The following is a 24973-nucleotide window of genomic DNA, read 5'->3' on the forward strand; positions in this document are numbered from 1 at the left end:
CTGAATTTCTTGTAATTTTTTCTCTGATATTTTGTTTCTTTACATTTTCAAAAGATGAAAAGGTGCAAATAACAATAAAGACAGGACGATAACTTTCAAACTGCACATGTCAGCTTATGGCCACACATAGATCTAAGATAGTATTTTATAACCCATGCATATCAGATTTGTGGGTATTATAAAACATGCTTATTTATACCCCATGACATGAATGCATATCTAGGCTTATGCACAAGTACATTCAGTGAATTGAAAATGCGAACTTTTCCTACTTGTTTTAAAAATATATGCACATACATTTTATGTGTAACAATAAAGTAAGACTTACCAGCATAAACTGAGATTTATGCGTACAAGTCGGTATATTTTAAAACGTGCGCATATTTGAAATTACCAGTTTTACTGATTACCCCCCAGGTCACCCAGTCCTTCTCCAGGTCATTGAGATCTTCCTGGTTCTTCAGCCTGAACACCCAAACCTCCCATCCAACCAAGAGTGCATAATAAACACGTTTAATATCACTTATGCAAGATATTTAGCAGGTGTAAAATTACACAAGTTGGAAAATCTATGTGGGTGTCTGTTAAAATGTACATGCATAAATGTTGGCCCCATCCTGGGATCCACTAGACCAGTGGTCCCCAACCCTGTCCTGGGGGCCCATCAGCCCATCAGGTTTTCAGGATATCCACAATGAATATGCATGAGAGAAAATTTGCATGTTATGGAGGCAGTGCATGCAAATTTTCTCTCATGCATATTCATTGTGGATATCTTGAAAACCCGACTGGCTGGTGAGCCCCCAGGACAGGGTTGGGGACCACTGCTCTAGACCACCCCCTTTTTACATGTGTATATGTGCACAAGAAAGTGGATATGTTTGATGTTTTGAAAATAATCTGTACGCGAGTAGTAGCAACTTACGCACATCTCTGCTAATTTTTATGTGCAGAACTCTTTGAAAATTCACCCCATGGTATCATTCCATAAGTTCTTGCCCTGATATCCTTATGACGCACACCTTTACAGCACTGTCAACTCAAATGCATCAAAATTCACATGACTACAGTAGGACAGCCAAGTACCCGAATACATTATGCCAGAGTAAGAAAACAAGGAACAGACTAAATGCTCTTGACAACATGGATATAATTTGGCTACACTGCATTTATACTTACTCCTTGTAGTGCGGAATTTCCTCACTGCTAAAATATATTGGAAAAATACATTGGAACTAATTTCAGCAGTTCATTGCCTGTAGACTGTGCCCCCAAATGTTTCTTCCCCAGTTCTCCTTAGGTGCAAAAGTTACACACTGCTGATTTTTTAACATTAATGGATTCAATCCTCATTGTCTTTCAGGACTGTAGAAGACAGGAAACTTCCTCTGCTGTTACCCAACATAAACCATGGGCATCTGGTTTATTCTCAATTTAGTTGGCTTTATGTCCTTAGATGTGATAGGAATTCCTGGAAATCTGATCATTTTGTTTGTCTTTGTCCATGCCTTGACCTGCCACCGAAAAATCTCTACTAGCGAGATCATCCTCAGCAAGTTGGCGCTATCCAACCTTCTGGTGGTCCTCACCTGGGGGTTCCCTCTCACCCTGGAAGCTTCTGGACTCCAAAAGGTTTACAACGACCTGACCTGCAAGCTGAGCCTCTACTTTTACTGCGTGGGGAGGGCTATGTCCATCTGCATTACCTCACTGCTGGGCTGTTTCCAGTGCCTTACTGTGGCTCCATCCCCTCAACGATGGCTCCACATGAGGCAGAAAGTGCTTGATAATCTCTCCTCCATCATTATCGGCCTCTGGTGTTTTAACCTACTGATCTGTAGTACCCGGTTGGTATACTCCCAAGTCCAGGTTAACTCCACGTCTGATAAGTACATCTTGAGTTATGACTTTTGCTTCGTGGTCTTCCCAAATTATTTTCTGTATGTTGGCAATGGAATCATCTTTGTTGCCCGAGACTTATTCTTCTTGTCCCTCATGTCGTTAGCCAGTGGCTACCTCCTCTATGTCTTCTACCAGCATGGGAAGCAGATCCAGGGCTTGCATAATGTGCACAAGCATGCGGAAATACGAGCAGCAAAAGCGGTGGCCACTCTGGTCCTTATGTACATTTTCAGTTTTGGATTGGACAGTATGTTTTGGATTTTCACACTCTGCATGTCCCCCATCTCTCCCAGATTTACCGATGCAAGGATCTTTTTTGATTCTTGTTATTCTGCCATCAGCCCTGTTGTCATTATTTTAACCAACAAGAAGATTCAACATGGTTTGAGGTGTTCAGCGAAGAAAAAACTGCGTTCTATGAAAAGCATCTCAAAGTATATCGGGACAAACTGACCTTCGCTTTGATGCTAATTCTTAATGTTGTAACAGTTGTTATCATTGACTTCATCAATTTTTAGTGGCATAGAATACCAAATATTTCCTCTCCCGACGTTATTGCCTCTCTTGGTGCTAAATCCCTCTTACTCTAAATAATAAAATTTGCTGTATATTATATTTCACTATGTGTTCAGGGTATACTGTTGGGCTGTGTTAATATGAGTTATGAGGTCAAATGTGTTAAATCTTCATCCAGCTGATTTAGGTTTGCTAACATCATAATCCCTCTCTACGACACATACTCTGTTAGAGCATAACCCCTATGATAGTGGTTTATTTAAAGAAACATTCTTTTAGCAGAAATACTGTAAGTTTATCCAAGAGCCTTATTGATAACTGGCCAAGCAATCTCTTCCATGTGTGAATATACAGATAGAACATGGGCAAGCTCTACTTTCAATCCCGTCACCCAAACTAGCCCACTTGGGTTCCGTTAGAGAGAGAGCATTGTCCCTGGCTGGTCCTGGGTTGTGGAACTCCCTTCCTGTTGATATTCGATTGGAGGAGAATATCAATAGCTTTAAAAAGCAGATTAAGACCTGGCTTTTTCAACGAGCTTTAAATGAGGCCAACTGATTCCTTCTTTCTCTTACTTTGCTAATGGGATGATAATAGGAGATACTAAGGGTTCACAGGGATAATAAGGCGTAAAACATGACAAGAACTGCCAAGGTTTAGGCCTGGTTAATGATAGAGGGGTAGCTAGAAGGGCTTAAATGGGAAAATTTGTTTTAAGACTTTTATTTTGTTTTTATGTTTTAAGTTTTTAATCTAATGGATTTTATTTATTTTTAGCTTATTACTATATTGGAATCAACTATGTAATTTTTAGTGAGTTTTTAGTGAGTTACCTGTTTTACGAGTTCTTGGTTTTTATGAATTCTGCTACTGCAAATTCTAATCATTGTTAACTGCCTTGATATTATGTTGAAAGTCGGTATATAAAGTTAAATAAATAAATAAATAAATAAATTGAGAAATCCACAGAAGGGCTACAAAAATGGTTTGCAGGATCTGTATCAAAAGCCCTATGAGATGAAACATAATGACCTAGGACAGAAATGTGATATAGGCATTTCAATCAAGGTTTCCATACACAGGGGGTGAGCCTCTTTTAAAGGAAAGGAGACTCTAGAAAGGGGTCATGGAATGAGGGTGAAAGGGAGTAGACTCAGGAGTAATCTATATTTCTATACAGTGAGGGTGCTGGATGAACAACAATCTCCCCATGCGGGTGGAGACAAGGACAGTAGCTGAATTCAAGAAAGCATGGGATAAACACTGAGAGGTCGATATTCAACACCACTTAGCCAGATACATTTGGACTTATCTGGCTAAGTGGTGCTGTTTGAATATTTAGCAGCACTGAGCAGCTGCCATTTAGCTATTTATCAGGCTAAATAGTTATCTGACTAAGTGGCGAAGTGGTAGGTAGGACGGGGCATTTTGGGGCATGGCTACTTATCTGGCTAAGTGGTGATATTTAGACTTATCTGACTAAGAGGGAGGATAACTTTCAAACCACTCTGCATAGCTGCATATTCGCATGTATAAGGCCACATGGAGATTTCCTACAGTATTTTATAAACTGCATGTATCAGATACACACAAATTATAAAATACATGTATGTCTGCCCCCTAATATACGTGCATATGTATGGTTATGCGCGAACTTCTGCATGCATTGGTAGCGTGTATGTCAATGCATTGAACATGTTCACTCATGTAAAACCCTGATTTTCATGCGTAAGTTGGTATATTTTAAAACACAGATGTGTAATTGAAATCACCAGTTTGTCAATACCTCCACCAGTTCACCCAGTTCTTCTCTAGGTCATTGAGACCCTCCTAGTTCTTAATCCTGATCTCCCCCTAGTTCACCCAGACCTCCCACCCAACTGAAAGAAGAGTCAGATATCAATTGCACAAAAATAATTAGCAAGTGTGAAATTATGCGAATAAGTTGCCAAATGTACACATGTAAGTCTCTTCCAAACAAGCAACTTGCACGCATCTCTCTTGGCCCTGATCCACAACACTTCTGGACCACTGCTTTTATGGCATGTGAGACCATGCATATTTTTCATGTTTATAAAATAGCATGCACTTGAGTACAAGCTACTTACGCACATGTGTATTCTAATTTTATGCATGTAAGTAAATAAATAAATAAATAAATAAATGTAAATGTTTTGAAAATTCACTCCTTAGCCAGATAACTTAGACCTAGTATTGAGCAGGTCTAAAGTTAGCCAGATAATCTTATTCGGCTATTAATTATTCGGTATATTCAGAGATGCAGATACACCACCGAATATCCTAGACAAGTTTGCCGGATATGTTTATCCAGCGAAGTTGTTCAGCTGAATAGTGGTTGAATATGGACTTCAGATTATCTCTGAGGGAGTGGCAAGGATTGTAAAGCTGAATAATTGGTGTGGATGGGCAGACTAGATGGGCAGACTAGATGGGCTATCACATTTTTGTTTCTGTCTGTATACTAAAGAGGAGAGGCGGGAGGGAGGATATGACAGAGATATTCAAATACCTCAAAGATATAAATAATTCACAAGAAGCAAACTCTTCTAACATGCATATTAATAATCTTGTGGGCCTAAAGGCAAGAACTCTGCATTGTGGCTAGTCCATGTCCAAATCTCTCCTTGTTCCTGGGGAGATTAATTTCTCCTGTATGGGCTTTCTTAAAATGAACAGAACAAGAATTTCTTGTATTTGCTACCATGGGAAATGAACAGTGCACAGTGGATACGAAACATCATATCTGGTTTAAAAGGAAGCCTAGGCTAGCAATAATGCCCTCCAGACTGCGGCCATCATGGGTCACAGAAAGACATTCACTGGATACCTACTCTTGGCTTAACCGAAGGCACTTCTCATTCTAACCTCGTACAATATCTCTTTTGATCAGATGCAGTTTAAATTAAATTAAATATATAATGAAAAGCTGAGAGAAAATACATGCACATTTCCCCCTGTTCTCTTCTTAAGCGGAGTATGGGTAGGGTTAGGCCTGCCATTTGCGTGGCTGGGGTTATACCCAGCTGGTTAGCACTGAATAGCAATACTAACAGACGAAATCTGAAAGCTTGTCCCAGGAACACCTTCCAGCAGGCCCTTTTTTTTTTACCTTGCTAAATTTGTGCGGCTTGCAATTTCAAGGGTAATTTTCAGAAGTATTTCAGTGGATAAAACAATGGTCAACCCGCAGAAATGTTTTTTTTGTTTTAATTGCCCTCCTGACACTGTGCATATTTCCTGTTCGTACGTAAGTTTACTCGGGCTGAGCAGAGCTGTTCCTGGGGGCGGAGTTGAGGAGAAGCTTGGATTTAGCCAGATTTTCACTGGAAATTTGTGTGGACATTTCAGCAGGTGTAATTGGTAACGTTTGTTCCATTTGGAATAAACCTAAAATGGCCTCATTTGTTGCATTTTAGGCATTTGTTTTAAATAAATACACATCCCTATGAGGCATGGTTTCAGGATGCCTGGCACTGACTAGGCCCAATCCTTAGTTTCTGCCCTGGGACACAATGATGGTGACGTCAGCCCTAACACTGATTCCTGGCCTAGTTTCAACTAATATTCCCAGATCTTTAGTCTGGTTAGTGACTGATGGTATTGACCTATTCGTTACTTACTCTATATTCCTACTCATGTGCCTCTAGTACAGGGGTAGACAACTCTGGTCCTGGAGTGCTATAAACAGGTCTGGTTTTCAGGATATCCATCATGAATATGCATGAACTATATTTGCATGCAGTGCCTCCGTTTGTGCAAATATCTCTCATATATATTCATTGTGGATATCCTAAAAAGAAGACCTGTTTGTGGCACTCCAGGACTGGAGTTGCCTACCCCTGCCCTAGAATCATGTTAGGCTAGACATTTGCCACATTGAACCTTATCTGCCACCATTCTCCCATCTGGCCAGAGGAGATGTAAATCCATCAAGGAGGAAGGTCCATATCAACCTGCCCATCCCTAACCCATCTGTACTGTTATGCACCTTGTATATCAATTATAATAATGCAGGGCATTAGACCATCAGTACAGGTGAGCTGAACAATGCACATTTGCTCCTGGGACATTAAAGAAACATTATAGTTGTAGGAAATCATTTACTGTACACGCTCGGGATCTTCTGCAAAAGTGCAATTAATGAAATACAAAATTTGGCACTTAGCACTGCACAAACAAAAGTTCTCCTGGGGAAATCTCTAAAAAGTACAAATACACTTCTAGGTTTACGCATTATTAGTGGCTAATTTCCAGGGCCTGAAGAGTCAACATCAAAGGCAGCAGAGGTCCCTGCTTCAGGTAAGGCCATACTCTATCGCTTCTGCACGTCTCTCTGATCTCAGGGGGCAGTGGGATGGCATCATTGTAAGGGAAGGCGATGGCCATGATCAGTGACCCAGCTCACCTCCTAGCTCTGACCTTCTGATTGCTTTGGATGTGACCTTGCTTCTCCCTATATTCCATTCCCTTGTCTTTTGTCTGTTTGTTGGCATTTGAAGGATTTTTTTTAAAATGCCTTGAGTTTGTGGGGTTGAGGGACATCGTTTGGTATTTTGATGATAACAGTAACTTAATATTTTATAGTGTCTTTCATTTTTATGGGATCCTGAATTGGTTGGCATTACAGAATATCAGAAACACAGGTGCAGCCACTTCTGTGGAGGATGATGTGGCAGCAGATTTCTGATACTTAGACTGCAGAAAAAATCTAGAGTCACAAGACACTGAGAACGCTGTGGGGATGAGAAGCCTCGATTGAAAAATGATTAGATTATGATTATAACAATAAAGTATTATCCTTATTTCTGTTCATGATTTCTGCTCTTATCTTTGATTTTTTTTCATTCCAATGAATATGCAAAGTCAATTAATTAAATACAAGTTCAATAAGCAGTGACTTGAGACTCATTTACAGGAGCTAAGGCATTTGCTGTTCTATGTTCAAAGAAGATTCTTAGGTGAAAAATAAATCCCTAAAAGGCAAAAAGACTTTTAGCATTGAAGCGCTAGGGCTGGGGTAGCAGAGAGGGACCTGAGAGCATCACTGCTGCCTTGCAGAAATCTTCCCTTTACTGAACTCTCTCTGCCGTCTCCTCGGATATCTGTGTTCTTGTGCTCTGCTTGCATGCAGAATTTATTGTCTCTCTATTTTGTTTGATGTTGATGACAGTGATATAGGGAGTAGTACTCAAAATTGCCCTTTGTGCATGCAGACACTGACAGGCAAGGTCCAGAGCTATTGCTATCTGATTAGTATGAGAGCTGACTTTTAAGGATGACAGATCTAGCTGGCCATGCAGAAATCTGAACCTCACCTCCTCCAGCTCTTTATAAAATTATGAGTAAATAGGAAACAGTTATGTACCCTTTCCAGTAGTACCAGGACTACAGGACACGCTGTGAAACTAATAGACAGCACTTTCACACCAAACACACAATTACGCTGTGGAATTTGTTGCCAGTGGATGTGGTCAAGACAACTAGCACTGCTGGTTTTAAAAGGGATTTGAACAAGTTCCTGGAGGAAAAGTCCTTAAATAATTATTAGCCAGCTAGACTTGGGGATAGCCACAGGATCTACCGTTTGGGATCTGATGGGTACTTGTGACCTGGACTGGCCATTGTCAGATGCAGGATGCTGGACTCGATGACATTTGGTCTGACCCAGCATGGCACATCTTATGCTCCTTATACTCCTGTTTTTCCCTTGTTATGTGTTCCCCTTCCCTCCCCAGTCAGCATACCCTGGTCTTCAGCCCTAAATCTGCTGGCTTTGGCCAACAGGGGTTCCCGCAGTAGCAGTAGCCATCTTACCTCCTTCACAAGTTCAAGCAAGATCTCCATGGTGCACCCAAACCCTGTCAGATAAGAAACTGCAAGGGATCCTGACTAAAAGAGATGTCAACACTCTACTGAAGAAGCTGCAGAGAGCTGAGACAAGGTCAGGTAAAAGTCTGGAACAAAATCTTGAAATGCAAGAGAAAAAATGCTAATTGCATATTTTGAACAGCTTGAAAAAAAAAAAAGGAAATCGTTTATTTATTTAAAACTTTTTATTCCACCTTATACAAGAAATTAATCAAGGCAGATTATATATAAAGCATCAAGATAGCCAAAGCAACCAAACTGATCAAAAACACATAAACAATATGTTACGATCCTGCCCGCGAGGAGCGCGGGCAGGCCCTCACCTCTACGCGGCCAGTCGGGCCGCTGACGCTGCTGACGCTGCGGCGGTCCCTCCTGGGCGTCCGGGCTCCCCCCCCCCCCCCCCGGCCGTCTTCTGCTCCGTGCAGCGGGGCCGACCCGCCGCGAGCGCTTCCTCGTGGTTGGGACCCCCGCTGTCTCTCCTGGCTCTCCCCGGCGTGCTCTGCCGCTCCCGGGGTCCTCAGCCAGCAGGGAGGGCCTCCCTGCCGGTGCCTGCAGCTTTCCATCTTGCCTGCGGTCTGCAACCGCCCTTCCAGCCTCCTGCAGTCAGCCTTCTCCAGCTCCAGGGCAGGCCTGCTTCGCTGCTTGCCTGCTTCCATGGGTCCTCCACGTGGCTGAGGACGCCACCAGCTTCCAGCACTCATCTTTCCAGCTTCCTAGGGCGCGAGCGCGCGCCTCTCGTCTGTTCTTCAAGGGCCAGCCAGGTGTGGCCCCTGCTGGCTCCTCCCTGGGCGTTGTCCACCTCAGCTCTACAAAGGGATTGAACGTTCAGTCTGTCTTTGCCTTTGCAAGGAGTTGGTCACTCCTGAGATCCTCGTTCCAGGAGCTGCCTTGAGTTCCAGCCTTCTGCAAGGTCTAAGTGTTCTATGTTTTCTGTCAGAGCTTCTTGTCCTGTTGTTCCAGTCCTGATGTTTCCAGTTGTTCCAGTCCTGATGTCTTCAGTTGTTCCAGTCCCGATGTTAGCCTGTTCCTGGTCCTGCCTTGAGGTCTGATTCCATGATCCAGCCCAGATATTACAAGCCTTGCACCTTGATCCTGAAACTCGCCTGAAAGCTAAGTTCCTTGTTCTTGAATCTCTTGAAAGCTAGCACCTTGATCCTGTGTTCTCCAATGTCCTGGTACCTCGCGGCAAGCCACGCCGTGGTCCGTGACCAGCCCTCGGGGCGGGCTGTTTAGGGCCATCTGTGATGCAAGCCATGTACCTCGTTTCTAAAAGCTAGCACCTTGATCCTGTGTCCTCCAATGTCCTGGTACCTCGCGGCAAGCCACGCCATGGTCCGTGACCAGCCCTCGGGGCGGGCTGATTAGGGCCATCTGTGATGCAAGCCATGTACCCCATTTTTAACTCTCTGAGAAGTCCTTGTTCCTGACCCTGTAACCTGTTTTGGCTGCCGGTGTGCAGCAAACCAGCTTCTTCCCTGTTACCTTGATGTCGGTGCCAGATCCAGTTCCTGATCCAGTCCCATATGTTCTGCCCTTTGTCTTCGTCTGGCTCCTGAGCCTTCTGGCCTGTTGGGCCCTGGAGTGGCCAACAGGTGGGATTCGTCCCTGTGCTTTGGAGCTTCCTTTCCTGCCAGCCGACGGGGCTTCGGATGTCAGTATCCCAGCATCGGAGTTCACTTCGCCTGGATCTCTCCTGCATTCTCCTGTTCTCAGCGTGGTCCGTGACCTGCCCTCCAAGGCAGTGTTGGGGACGCCTGGGACAGGGTGGCCCTTGACTCAGTCCCAGGAGTGGTCTGAGCGGGGTGCCCTGAGGGACAGTGCCCATGTCTTCCTTCAGCCCTTGTTCCTGAGTCTACATCTGCACTTTCAGTACCTCGTTTCTGAACCTACCTCAGCATCTTCAGTACCCCGCCTTTGAATCTACCTCTGCACTTCCAGTACACTGCTTCTGAGTCTACGTCAGCACGTCCAGTACCTTGCTTCTGAGTCTGTTAGCACACCCAGTATCTTGTCTCTGAGTCTTCGTCTACACTTTCAGTACTTTGCTTCTGAGTCTACGTCTGCACTCCCAGTACACTGCTTCTGAGTCTACGTCAGCACATCCAGTACCTTGCTTCTGAGTCTACGTTAGCACGCCCAGTATCTTGTCTCTGAGTCTTCGTCTACACTTTCAGTACCTTGCTTCTGAGTCTACGTCTGCACTCCCAGTACACTGCTTCTGAGTCTACGTCAGCACGTCCAGTACCTTGCTTCTGAGTCTACGTTAGCACGCCCAGTATCTTGTCTCTGAGTCTTCGTCTACACTTTCAGTACCTTGCTTCTGAGTCTACGTCTGCACTCCCAGTACACTGCTTCTGAGTCTACGTCAGCACGTCCAGTACCTTGCTTCTGAGTCTACGTTAGCACGCCCAGTATCTTGTCTCTGAGTCTTCGTCTACACTTTCAGTACCTTGCTTCTGAGTCTACGTCTGCACTCCCAGTACACTGCTTCTGAGTCTACATCTGCACTTCCAATACCCTGCTTCTGAGTCTCGTCTGAATCTATGTTCCAGTCTTTGCTGTCCTGGCCTCCGTCTGGCCTGCCGCTTCGTGCCGTACCCTGCGGCAGGTCCGAAAGGGCTGAGAATGGTCGGAGGACTGTTCACAAGACCAACATTGCGTTGTTGGGTCTTCCGAAGCGTGCAGGTCCGGAGGAGGGCCTGTCGCCTGGTCATCACTCCAGTCTTGCTTCCGTCCTACCCATGCTCGGGCATGCCACGCCTCCCGCGGCCCTCTTCGGAATCCTCTGGGGTCGAGCCGCGGCCCAAGGACACACCTCTCTCAGGAAGTGGGATCGCTCTCCGAGCACTCCGCAACACAATACACATAAAATATATGAAAACCTATCTCAAGAAAACACAGTATGCTAAAAAAAAACAAGAGCAAAGAGCAGTTACAAATGCTTGCAAAAACAAAAATGTCTTACATTTTTTCCTAAAGGATAATGGGCCAGCCTCTTCTCTCTATGCAGTGGGAGAGCATCCCATAACCTGGGGCACAGTTCCTGATGTCCTGTAATTGATAGTTCTTAAAAGAAGGAAGAAGCAAAGATGCTTGCCAGCAGAATAAAAGGTCTTGGCTGGACAGTACGATTGCATGAGATCTTTCAGGGCTTTCCTCACATAGATCCCAATTTTCTATAGGCTGCCTAAGTCACCAAATGTGAGCGTAAGTGGGAGCTGCAGACTTTATAAAACACTGTGTGTTTCTGCGATGCAGGAAAATGCATATTTTCTCTATCCATTTCATAAAATTACAAGAATATATTTTAAGCGCTTTAATAATTGTAATGTGCAGGTAATAAAGCAGAATTAAATGCGGAGGCAGCTACTTTATACAGAATGCATGTGGTCTGCTTCAGAAAACGCTATGGATGTGCAGGACAACATTTTTTGTTCAATTCATTTTTTCAGTTTTGGGAGGGGTTCATTTTTTCAATTTGTTTAATTTTTTTTTTTTCAGGTCGGTTTATTTTCCAAACTGAACCCTCCCCCCCGCCCCCCCATTTAACTATTTAAAAAATAAAAAAAAAAGCAGCAAAATAAAAAAACAACCAAACAAATGAGACCCTCCCACCCTACAAGATTCCCTGGGACCCGGCCCTACCCAGTTGGGCTGAGCCAGGACCAGCCCGGGCTTCTCCGATTTCCCTCCTGGACATACAGCACAATGGTGTCGGCCATACCTGATATCACTTTGGTGCCAGGGTCGGGCCTGCTGCCACCATTTTTAAAGATCACAGCAGTGGATTTGCTCTCGCCCTTTTTGTGCTTTCATTCAGGACTCATGGAAAGGGGGAGGGCAGAATGGGGTCTGGGGAGGGCAAGGCCTCAGACTGGGTTTTAACGAGTAGAAGGGGGTCAGAAGGGCTCAGGGAGGCCTGGGCCCCTGGGATGTAGTGGAGTGCAGAAGGAGGGTTGAAGGGCCTCAGGGAGGACATATTTTTTAAATTTTTCACAAAAACACCCACAAATGTTCAGGTATTTTTGAGAGAGGCCATTTTCGGTTCGTTCCATTCGGAATGAATCGGAAATGTCCTCATTCATCCCATTTCACACTTTCCCTAGAAAATACTTTTGTATTTACTTGTAATCATCAGTTCACTAACCCCCCCTACCAGTTCACCCAGTAATCCAGCAGTTTGCTCAGACCCTCCAGCACTTCACCTTGAGCTGTGACCCAAAAGCAACAGACAGTAGACAAGTTACCTTCCACAACTTAATTAACAGGTATAAAAATGTATGGACAAGTTTGGAAATGTTTGTGCAAATACTGCTTACAAAGTAGCAACGTCACCCCAGAAAAACCCTTAAGCTGCACCTTTTTTCCCTGTTAACTCTGCAACACCACAAGTGTACACACACCTACGTAGCACATATGCCCATACACACTACTTACGTGTGCATATGCTGATTTTACATGAGGAAATCTTTCAAAAATTAACTCCTTAACAGTTCTATAAATTAAACAAGAAACACATCTTTTTTTTTAAATGCAACCGGTAGCCAGTGAAGCTAATCCAACCTGATCCTTTCAACTACAGCCAGTGCTCAAATGTGCTGCAGCGCCTTCAGCTGACCCTTGAGAAGTAAATAGATTTACAATAGGTCAGTGACCCTAAGGCCAAAATTGTACCATAGCATGGCAAACTATCACAGAAGATGAATTTAAGGCATGTAACTAATCTCAGAATTTAAAAAAAAAAAAAAAACAACCTTATTACTGCCCTATCTATTTATTTATTTATTTATTTGAAATCGTTTATATACCACCTATACAAATGTTTTGTGAGATCTAAGCAGTTTACAAATAAAAAAAGGTGAGAACAAAAATTCATAATTGTACTCTCATCCTATCTATATATAAATAATATATGAAAAACAAACAAATTGGCTAAGTGCATCCATAAAACTCCACTCTCCAAACCGAAATCTCCGCTCAGCTAACAAAGGTCTATTAAAAATTCCACCTGCTCGTCACAAACAACTTACCTCAGCTCGGAAGAGAGCCATATCCCTAGGAAGCCCCGAACTATGGAACACCCTCCCAACCACACTGAGAGCATAACAAAATTTAAAAACCTTCAAAAAATAACTAAAAACTTGGATGTTCACCAAAGCCTACCAAAACAACCTATGAGTCTATGTTATAACCTCCCTAACTACCGGCCCATATAAACATGCAGAACCAATCCAAAGCACATAATTTAACCTGTACAATTTAACAATCAAACTATGTTGATAATGAATAAGATAAATATGTTAACAAGCATATGTAGTTTTAAACACTCTGTTAAACATCAAAACTTTGTAAACCGTTGTGATGGCGAAACCGGACGGTATATAAAACTCGATAAATAAATAAAAATAAATAAATCTTGTGTGCTATCAAGCTAGGTCAAGAGTACAATGTACAAATCTCATCTTTAGGGACCTTTTCTCATGCCAAATCACATGAAATCTTTGCTGATGTATACTGGCTGTTCATATCTCTGTGCATGTAAAACTGTCCTCCAAATCCTAGACCACCACCAAAATCTCACCTCGCGTTAGTAGTTGACCCTCCTACAATGGTATAAAAAGTTGTCTAATATGTGTCCCACCCCAGAGGCGCTCTCGCTCTCTCTCTTACACTTCTCTCCTCTCCGTCTCTCTCCTCTCCTTCTTGAAACGGGATTTGCGATATTTCTTGTAAATCCCGTTTCAGGCATCTCGCACAGCAGAACACCAGGAAGAAAGGTAGTTGTTTCCAGCGATAACATGCGTTATGCTTTCGCACACATCGTTAAACACCCCTCATTTTCATAAACTCCACCCAAACTCCTCCCCTTTGACTACATTTTGAAAATGTGCATATGCATCTCGCGATGCATTATTTATCACATGTGTTGTGATGTTATCGTGGGCTTTAGGGCTCTCACACAATTTGATAAGTGACCCTCATTGGCAGGTTCCTTGATCCATGGCAGGTTTCAAAGTGAATGCGTTTGTGTGCATTGTCTTTGAGAATTGGTACAAGGTCAGTAGATAAAAAATACCCTTGGATTTAACCCAGTGTGAACATTTCTGTAAATAATCAATCAATTCTTTTCCTTTCTTAAAGATACTTCCAGGCTAGAGACGATCACTATTTTGCCTCAGTAGCAGATGTTGGCAGACCATGGATCTCCTCTCCACCATCAAGGTCATCTTCTTCCTCTTGCAGACAAGCATTGGTGCTCTGGGCAATGCCTTCATCCTGATAGCTTATGCCCATATCGCCCACACTGAAAAGGACCTCAAACCTATAGACACAGTTCTGTGCCACTTAGTCTTTGCCAACATGCTGGGGCTTCTCATAAGGATACCACCACAGATAATGAAAGATTTTGGATTTAAATATTTCTTAGATGACATTGGCTGTAAGTTAGTGCTTTATGTCTACAGGACGGCCCGTGGAGTTTCCATTTGTGTGACGAGTTTACTCAGTATAATTCAGGCCATCACTCTCGCTCCTGCTCGATGGTCTCCTTTTAAATCCAGAGCACAGAAATACATCACCCCTCACATTATAGGTTTCTGGCTATTTAACATGGCTTTGTACGTAGAATTTTCCTTAAAAACATTTGCTCCAAGAAATGGTACCAATTTAAAAGCCATCTTTCACAATGGAATCTGTTATACAATATACCGTGGTCCCAAGTTTTTCTCAATTTATTTGCTTACCATAAGTGGCCATGACAGTTTCTTCGTGGGACTCATGCTCCTTAGCAGTGTTTATATCTTGTATGTTCTGAAGAGACACAGAGACAAGATGCAGTATGTCCGCAGCACGAGCCAGAACCCAAATGAGACGGCCGAGAGAAAGGCAGCCAAGAGCGTCATCAAGCTGGTCACCCTCTATGTCTTCTTCTACGGAGTCGACACTTTCCTCATGGTTTACTCAAATTCTCTGTACAATATTCCCTTTCTCCTCTCAGAGGTCAGATTGTTCATCTCCTGTTGTTATGCCTTATTTAGCCCATTTTTAATAATTAGTTTTAACAAGAAAATTTTAGGAAAACTGAAATTCTCTCAAAAGGAGGGGAAGATAACGACTATTGACACTAAGGCACATCATCAGAAAATGTGAATCTCTTCTTAATTAAATAACCTGATTTATATATAGCTGAAGCTGAAACAAGACATTGATTCCTTTCAGATCAAGTATGAAAGAGGAAGGCTGAAGGCTGAGTTTGGCTGATACCTGGTAGAATTATGTGATAAAACACTTTAAACATAAAAGGGCACATTCACTATTGAGTACAAGTGTTCATTCCAGCATTGCAAGGTGATATACATATGACAGGCTCTGTTGGGAGCCATGCAGCTTTTTCCCCTTGAGGAAGACATCTTTGGTGAAACAGAGGCCTGTGTTGGGGAGAGAAAAGCTGGTATTTCTAGTTGGAAGAAGAAGAATTGCTATACTTACTCTTTACAGTCAGACATGCTTTGCAGGCTTTAAATAACTACGACTCTATTGCATTTAAAAGTTCCTTAAGAATTGATTCATTAAAGGACTCTTGATTAGCTCCATGTATTTTTCCATTTCTAGAGATTTGCTATCTCACTGGTGATTATGGTGTCTATTTGAATTGTATTTTTTAATTTTACTAATTTAAGATGTGTGTTACATATTTAAATAACATTGTTTTTATTGTATTTAAATTGTTGCATTAGTGCTTCACCTGTACATTTGTTTGTGATATTTGTTTTCAGAAACACTTTATTTGTGAGCATTTACTGTCTATCATTGTATTTCCTATATATATAATAAATCATGTCAAATTTGTCTGGTGAGGCAAGATTTCTGCATTCTTTTTTTTTTTTGTAGTTCTTTATTTAACATGGTGGTCAACATAACACTTTGTCCATCAATAAGAGAATAATGCAAAGATATGTAAAGATAGACATATATGGTATAAATGTAAACATAGGAACAGAGTAAAATATATATTGTTTTTCTGCATTCTGGCTGGTCCAAGCCCAAATCTCTCCTTTTATTTCCTGCTTATTCTGGCAGATTGTCACGGGTGTCTGGGCTTGGCAATCAGGGATGCCCCTGGAGGGAAAGGTGCTTACTTGGAGAGGCAGGTTGGAGACACGATGGCAAGGACAGGAGCTAGAGACTCACCAGGAGAAACACACAGAACAGGAACATTTGATCCGGACACAAGCAGACACTGGAGCCTGAACTGTGAAACAGGAAGCTTTATGTGCAGGAGTGCTGTATGCAAATACAAGTGCAGGAATCTTGGAACACAATATTTTAACCTCAACAAGGCTTGGAAATCAGGAAACAAACAGGCAGTACTTCCACAGGCAACAAGATGGCTGTTGAACCAGCACTGTCTGTCCTCTGAGCACGCCTTATATACTGCTGAGAATAAGAGGTACACCCAGTGCTGGCCCAATCGGACAGCTGCGAGCATGTGGCTGATGCTCTCAGGAACCAGAACAAATGCAGTGTACAAGAACTGCTAGGAAAACAAGTATCCTCCACAGCTCTGCAGCAGGTCCACAGTCTAGAAATCCCATTGACATAGACACACTCATTTTATCACTGCAGTGTAGGACATTAAACAGCCTCTGTTCACACTCACAGAGGTCGTCTATCAATTTTGGGGATTCGATTACAGCCCAGCACCAGGCTCATATTTCAGAATACACAACTGCCCATGGTGGCCAAATTTTGAAGGGACTATGCCATCCTCTGAGCCTGCTGCCCACATGGAGCGGAAAAATAAAGAGATAGCTGTGATCATGAGCTGGTGCCTGCAGCAGTAAAATAAAATTAAAAATGCACGTGGGACCTGCGGTGGCCCCACCCTTCACACACGTGCTTTATCAACAGGAAGCCCCTGCAGAAGGGGAGGGGGCAGCTGCAGGGCGCATGCTTTTCCGTTATTACTGCTGTTGTGCAGGTGGAGCTGGACCAAGCTCTTCTTCAAGTGAAGGATGAGATGCCGGAGGGGAGGAGCCAGGCAGGGGCGCTCCGAGGGAATCCCCTCTATGGGTGCTCTCCTGAGTGTGACTCATTAAGCTCTGCATATGACATAGTCTAACGTGGTGAGCTAAGCAGAGTGTGGTCAGTAATGTTTCTGCATCTCTCAGACAGCACACACGCTTTCCTTTCTAATTTACATGTACATACACATATATGAATAAAACCACAAATCCTCCTTTCAAATAATGTAAGCTTCCTAACTCCAGGTATAGCTTAGTGGTTAGAGCAGTGGGCTGTAAAACAGGGACACCAAAGTTCAAATCCTACAACCATTCCTTGTAACCTTGGGCAAGTCACTTTACTCTCCATTGACTCAGGTACAAATTTACAGGGTCATGCATTAGGGCATTATGGTGCCATAAAAGGCTCTAATGCACATCTATCGTCATGATATTGCATGCTCAATGAGATAATTAGCATGTATCCTCCCCTATTATAATGACTTTCTATGTATGCACGAATATTGCAAATGCATGCAAAGAAGGTCATTACTAGGCAATTCTATGCTAATAGTTTATCACAGCCGACTGAGAAGGTGATCAGCCGCTATAAAATGACTACACCTCTCTGGCATGCATTAGATGTGCGGCGGGAGGCCTGGGACCCTAAGCCAGGTCCTGAGGCTCCTGCTGCACATTTAAAGTATCAGGGGAAACAATTATAATATTAAAAAACAATATACAGTCATTGCTGCGTCCCATTTCAACCCAGGGTCACTGGTCAAGACGGCCCCCAACTCCCCAAAACTAGAAATAAAGTTCAAAGCATGCACGCAGCAACAGCCCTCCTCCCCCCCTCCCCGATGGAGGAAGGCCCCCTTTTCCCAGCCCCCCTGATAGAAGAAGACCCCTCCCCCAGCCTCCCTAAGAGTGCAAGGCCCCACAGCCCCCTAAAAAGCAAAAGGATCCCTCCCCGTGGCCCCTCCGGGAGCAGACGGCCCCCTCCCCTGCCCTCCCAAGAGCGAAAGGCCCACCTCCCCCAGGCCCCCCCAAAAAGCAGAAGACCCCCTTCCCCCATGTCCCCCTGAAGGAGGAAGGCCCGCCCTCCAGAGACCCCCTCACACCTGTCCCGGTCAGCGCCATTGTGCATCTGTCCCCAACGCTGGAACCATTACAAGTAAGGAGACCTCTGGATGAGGGCCGGGGGAGATGGGGGGGCCTTGTGCTCTTGAGGAAAGGGGGGCCTTGCAATCTGGGGGGGCAGGGGGAGGGGACTGATAGGGCTTTCCTCCATCAGGAGCCGGGGGCAGGGGGGGCCTTGCACTCTGGGGGGGACGACTGGGAGGAGGGCCTCCGTCACGTGTAAAGCGAGTTGGGGTGAGGGGGTGTAAAGTTGGGGTGAGGGGGCGTAAAGCGTAAAGCCCCCTCACCCCAACTCGCCTCAAGCTACAAATCCACCCTTCACCATTATAGAATAACCACCCTCAAAACCAAACGAGACTTCTATGCCTCCAAGATCCACCAGTACATGTACAACCCGAAAGCCCTCTTCAATTATGTTGCCAACCTTACCAAGTCCTCCCAGCCCGCTATCCCTGAAAATGAAGCCACCACCAAGAGCGAAGAAATCGCCCAATATTTCCTCGCAAAAACCACTAACATCCTCCGCAGATTTCAACTCCCATCTCCTTCAACCCCCCTTTCCCCTCCCCTCCAACCTTCCCCCACTACACCCACCCTCCAAACCCTAGAACTGACTTCCTCCAAAGAAGTGGAATCTATCCTCAGAAAACTCAAACCCGCATCCCACCCTTCAGACACCATCCCCACAAAATCCCTCCTTTCCATCCCAAATGCTATCTCCAAACCCATTGCAGACATTATAAACTCCTCCCTCTCTTCAGGCTCTGTCCCTGATGCCCTCAAACAAGCAATTGTTAAGCCCCTCCTAAAAAAACCAGCACTAGACCCCAAAGACCCCGCCAACTTTCGCCCTATCTCTAACCTGCCCTTCCTCTCCAAAGTTATGGAAAAGATTGTGAACATCCAACTTACAGAATATCTAGAAAACAACAATATACTACACCCAGCCCAATACGGTTTCCGTAAGTACCTCAACACCGAAACACTCCTGCTTTCCCTCACTGACCACTTGCTCATAGGCATGGACCAAGGCAACTGTTACCTCCTCGCCCTCCTCGATATCTCAGCTGCCTTTGACACCATCAATCACAACCTCCTCATCAACCGTTTGACCGAAATAGGCATCTCAGGCCTAGCCCTGCTATGGTTCAAATCCTATTTATCTAACAGAAAGTTTTCTGTCAAGATAGGAAACGCCAATTCCACACTCTACCCCCTGGCTCAAGGTGTTCCCCAAGGCTCCTCCCTCTCCTCTACCCTTTTCAATATTTATCTCACACCCCTATGCCAGCTCCTCACAGAACTCGGCCTCAAATTCTACTTCTATGCAGATGACGTGCAAATCATCATTCCCATCCACAACTCTCTCTCAGACGCCCTCGCTTTCTGGAACACATGTCTTGCCAACATAAACGATTTCCTCACTAACGTCCACCTCGCCCTAAACTCCGCTAAAACAGAGCTGCTCCTTATCTCTCCCCACCTTCTCCCCAAACCCCTGATCTCTAATGACCCAGCTTTCAATACTATAACGTCCCAACCTACTGTAAGAGACCTTGGGGTAATTCTTGATCAACAACTCAATCTAAAAAAACAGATCAACTCCATCCTCAAAGAAGGTTTCTTCAAGCTCAGTATTCTGAAGAAGCTCAGACCCCTCCTCCACTATCATGATTTCCGTACTGTCGTCCAAGCTACCCTTTCCTCAAAGCTTGACTACTGTAATGCCCTCCTCCTCGGCCTACCCTCCTCCACTACCAAACCCTTACAATTGTTCCAAAATGCAATTGCCAGGGTTATCACCAACTCTCGGAAAGCCGATCATATCACCCCCATACTCAAAGAACTCCACTGGCTCCCCATCGCATCTCGCATTCTCTTTAAAGTCTTAACTATATTACACAAATCTATCCACTCTCACAACTCTAACTGGCTGGATGAACCCTTCTGTCTTATACGCTCTGACCGACCCATTCGTTCTGTCAACAAAGGTACCCTCTCCATTCCCCCTTTAAAAAAAGCCCACCTCTCCTCTACCAGAGATCGCGCACTATCCATTGCAGGCCCCAAACAATGGAACGCCCTCCCTACCACGCTCAGGCTTGAGCCATGTTACTCCAAGTTCAGAAAAAAACTTAAAACATGGCTCTTCCAACAAGCCTACCCAGTCTAATCTCCACCCCCCTCAGCCCATACCTCATTGAACCTTTTGTATATAGACCCCTGGGCCCTTGTAAGTATATAGACCCTGTAAGTAACCCATTTAAGCCTGTATATACATACCTGTAAATAGCCTGTTACAGTTTTATTGCTTCTATTTCATTGTCCTCTGCTCTATGTATATTCCTCCCTGTTTCCCCCTCCCCGTTGATTGTAATTTCAGCCTTTCAGTTACAATGTGAACCGGTATGATGTATGCTTACTAATGCCGGTATATAAAAGTTTTAAATAAATAAATAAATAAATAAATACTTTGAACTTAATTTTTAGTTTTGTCGCGACACAAAAGATTGTTTGGCCGTGACACAAAAGATTGTACCATGGAGCTGTAATGTGTTTTCGGGGGAGGGGCCCCACTATTGTGGCTACACGCCCCCCCCCCCTCGCGATAGTGGGACACCTCCTACAAAGACACATCGCATTTTGAGGAATCTAGGCCTTAGACTGAGCCAATTGGAGACAGAGAAATACAGTGCCTACAGAGGTACCTTTTTATTGAGTGGAGACAAAAAATTCAAATCAACGTTGATTTGAATTTTTTGTCTCCACTCAATAAAAAGGTTATTCTTGGACTACACGGTGTCTAACCTCTTTGTTGCCCTGACGGCGTTTTTAGACAACCTACCCTCTTGCTTCATCAGTCCTACAGAGGTACCTACAGAACCCAAATGTAATCTGAAGTGGCTGAAAAGCAAGTTAAGTAAAATGTCACTGTTAAACCTGACCTTTACTTTTTAAAGAATCATTTGACAAGTTTAATACAAAATTCTTTTATAAACAATCAAGTTTTATAAGGCTGGTGGAATTAAACAAAAACCATCAAGGCAAACATAAACTTTATACTAAAATAACCAAATAACATGATATAAATATAACACCATGAAACGATACAAAAGTTTAAGATCAAATAAAAAAAAAAATCTGAAACGCTTCAAGACACAACAATTAACTCTGCAGCTGGAGGAAAAGCTTGGCTGGCCCCTGACAGATAAACTTACATTAAAAAAGAATTGATGGCATTTGAAAAGTGACAAAAGAAAGAGGGCAACGCTCGGTCAGCTTGGGACTTCTTCTCATTTATTATGAATTGGGGGGCCTAAGCCCAACATTTTTTAAATGGCCATCGGCATTCTTCCAGTATAGCCGGTTAGGATGAAATTATCCTGCCACATGAGCCATATTACTTTAAACTTAAGAGCTCACTTTAGCCATATAACTTGTCCGCTCGCCGGCTTACTGAATAGTGGGTCCCAGAATAATACTGAACAGAAACCAGGGCAAAGCCTATATATACCCCGCTCTTCTTAAAAACACTTTTCAGACACATATCTCATAAATAGATATTTCAATCCCATCATGAAACCACTCCAATAAGACCAGCAGTAGAGGTTTAGTGAACATCTTTAAATTCTCTCCAGGCCATGACCGAGGGCCCTCGTGACATGTGTGTTATGTGAAGTGAAGTTCAGACATTGATGAAAGCACACATTGTGGTATTTGAGTACATTTAAGTGGGAGACCCTGAGTCTCGGGACAATGATCCCATTGGGATAACACAAGTACCATGCTGTGTTATAAGATTACTACACTGAACCTCACCTACCGACCATTTGCCCTTTTGGCCAGAGAAGACGCGAGTCCATCAGGGAGGAAGGTGCATATCAATTTGCCCATCCCTAATCTGTAGGGATCCATTGCATGCAGGGATTTGTAGTTCTGATTTCCCCATTGCATTCCCTAAGAAAAGCAAGACTACAAGTCCCTCCATGCAGTGGGGTAAAATCTGGACTGGATCAGCCCGTACTGAATCAGAAGCCAATTAGCAACCCTATTAATCTGTACTGTTATGCAACTTTGTATATGATTAAAATAATGCCGGTCCCTAAACCATCATAACAGCTAAACTGAATAAAGTGCATCTGCCCCGGGACATTACAGATATTTTGCAGTTACAGGACAGCATTTACTGTACACTCAGGAACTTCTGTAAAAGAACAATTAATGAAATACAAAATTTGGCACTTAGTGTTCCAGAAAGAGGAGCTCTCCAGGGGAAATCTCCAAAAAGTACAAATACACTTCTAGGTTTATGCATTATTAGTGGGGGAACCTCCAGGGCCTGAAGGGTAACATCAAAGTCAGCAGAGGTCCCTGCTTCAGGTAAGGCCGGACTCTATCGCTTCGGCAAGTTTCTCTGATCTCAGGGGGCAGTGGGGATGGCATCATTGTAAGAGAAGGCGTTGGACCTGATCGGTGACTCAGCTCAGCTCCCAGCTCCAACATTTGGACTGATTTGGACGTGACCTTGCTCCTCTCTATATTCCACTCCTGAGTCTTTATGCAGTTGGTTGGCATTTCAAGGGTAAAAGGTCAGATGCTGGCTTTCTACCCTGGAGAAGCTTCCAAAAGTTTTTTAAAAATCATGATTTCTGTTGGGTTGATGGTCATCATTTGATTTTTTTTTTTATGATAGGATTTTTCATCTGAATGGATTCCTGATACTGTTTACAATGTACAATATCAGCAGCATAGATGCAGCCATCTCTCAGGTGGATGGCTTGGAAGCAGATTTCTGATACTTTCAAGTTAATTTGCAAAAGGATCTATGGGCGTACAATTAGCATATTTGCGCATAAGTAGTTTGTACTCACGTACATGCTATTTTATAAACATCAAAAGTATGCACAACTTTTTAGTTTCACGTGCACATTTATCTGTGCAAAACAGGAATGGATTAGGGTTTTTCCGGGGTGAAGCCAAGAGGAACGTGCGTAAATTGCTATTTTATAAGAGATTTATGTGAAATCATGAGGCAACTTATTCACGCAGTTTTCTACCTGCCAATTATCTAGTACAACTGACAACAGACTCGTCTGTTGTCAGTGGGTGGGAGCTCCGAGTGAACTAGGGGGAATCTTAATGAACTGGAGATGGACTGGGTAAACCGATGGAGGTATCGGCAAACCGGTGATTTCAATTACACCTGCATTTTAAAAAATATACCTACTTTTACGTATAAATCAGGGTTTTATGGAAACAAGTTGTATCTTTTCCATGTATGTTTATAAAATGGGTAGAAAGTGCTTGCTTTCAATGCATTGCTGATAAGCGTACGTGTTGGGGGCTGGATTTAGGAATATTTTATAATCTGCACATATCTGATACATGCAGATTATTAAAAAAACTGCAGTTGATCTCTGTGTGCCTGTAAGAAAGCATATATGGGCCATGGGGGAGTGTTTCAAAGTTATGTAAAAGACAAAGGACACAGGGAACAGTTCAGTTACTACTCAATGATGCAGAGGTGATCTGAAACTATGAGAAAATATGAGTACGATTATAAACAATTAGTATTAGCCTTTATCTGATTTTTTTTTTAGTTTACTAATGCGCTGTTTATAATTTCTGTTCCTATTGCATTTTTTCCTTTCAAATGATGGCAAAATTATTTAATTAGACCAAGGAAAGTTAATAAGTGATGACTTGGGAGCTAATTTACTGGCGCTGCTGCCCTAACTGTTCTGCATTCACATAAGAAACTTAGATGAAAAATAAAATCCCTAAAGGAAAGATTTTTAGCATCGGTGCAGAAAGAGACCTGAGAGCATCATTGCTGCTTTTCCGACATCTTCCCTTTACTGAACTCTCACTGCCAACTTCTCTGATATCTGTGTTCTTGTGCAGATACACCACCGAATATCCTAGACAAGTTTGCCGGATATGTTTATCCAGCGAAGTTGTTCAGCTGAATAGTGGTTGAATATGGACTTCTGATGATCTCTGAGGGAGTGGCAAGGATTGTAAAGCTGAATAATTGGTGTGGATGGGCAGACTAGATGGGCCATATGGTCTTTTTCTGCTATCACGTTTCTGTTTCTGTCTGTATACTAAAGAGGAGAGGAGAGGCGGGAGGGAGGATATGACAGAGATATTCAAATACCTCAAAGATATCAATAATTCACAAGAAGCAAACTCTTCTAACATGCATATTAATAATCTTGTGGGCCTAAAGGCAAGAACTTTGCATTCTGGCTAGTCCATGTCCAAATCTCTCCTTGTTCCTGGGGAGATTAATTTCTCCTGTATGGGCTTTCTTAAAATGAACAGAACAAGCATTTCTTGTATTTGCTACCATGGGAAATGAACAGTGCACAGTGGATACGAAACATCATATCTGGTTTAAAAGGAAGCCTAGGCTAGCAATAATGCCCTCCAGACTGCGGCCATCATGGGTCACAGAAAGACATTCACTGGATACCTACTCTTGGCTTAACCGAAGGCACTTCTCATTCTAACCT

General features: G+C 43.4%; 2 protein-coding genes across 2 annotated transcripts; both read left to right on the forward strand.

Annotated features, from left to right (window-relative positions):
• Positions 1-1410: 1410 nt before the first annotated feature.
• On the forward strand, positions 1411-2355 carry LOC115074250 (olfactory receptor class A-like protein 1). Its single transcript, XM_029573549.1, has one exon. The coding sequence runs from the start codon at positions 1411-1413 to the stop codon at positions 2353-2355; it is 945 nt and encodes a 314-aa protein (XP_029429409.1).
• Positions 2356-14508: 12153 nt separating this feature from the next.
• LOC115074251 (olfactory receptor class A-like protein 1) lies at positions 14509-15459 on the forward strand. Its single transcript, XM_029573551.1, has one exon. It carries the CDS (start codon positions 14509-14511, stop codon positions 15457-15459), a length of 951 nt encoding a protein of 316 aa, XP_029429411.1.
• Positions 15460-24973: the final 9514 nt, after the last annotated feature.

Source organism: Rhinatrema bivittatum, chromosome 12, assembly GCF_901001135.1.
Source record: "Rhinatrema bivittatum chromosome 12, aRhiBiv1.1, whole genome shotgun sequence".
Classification (NCBI taxonomy): Eukaryota; Metazoa; Chordata; class Amphibia; order Gymnophiona; family Rhinatrematidae; genus Rhinatrema; species Rhinatrema bivittatum.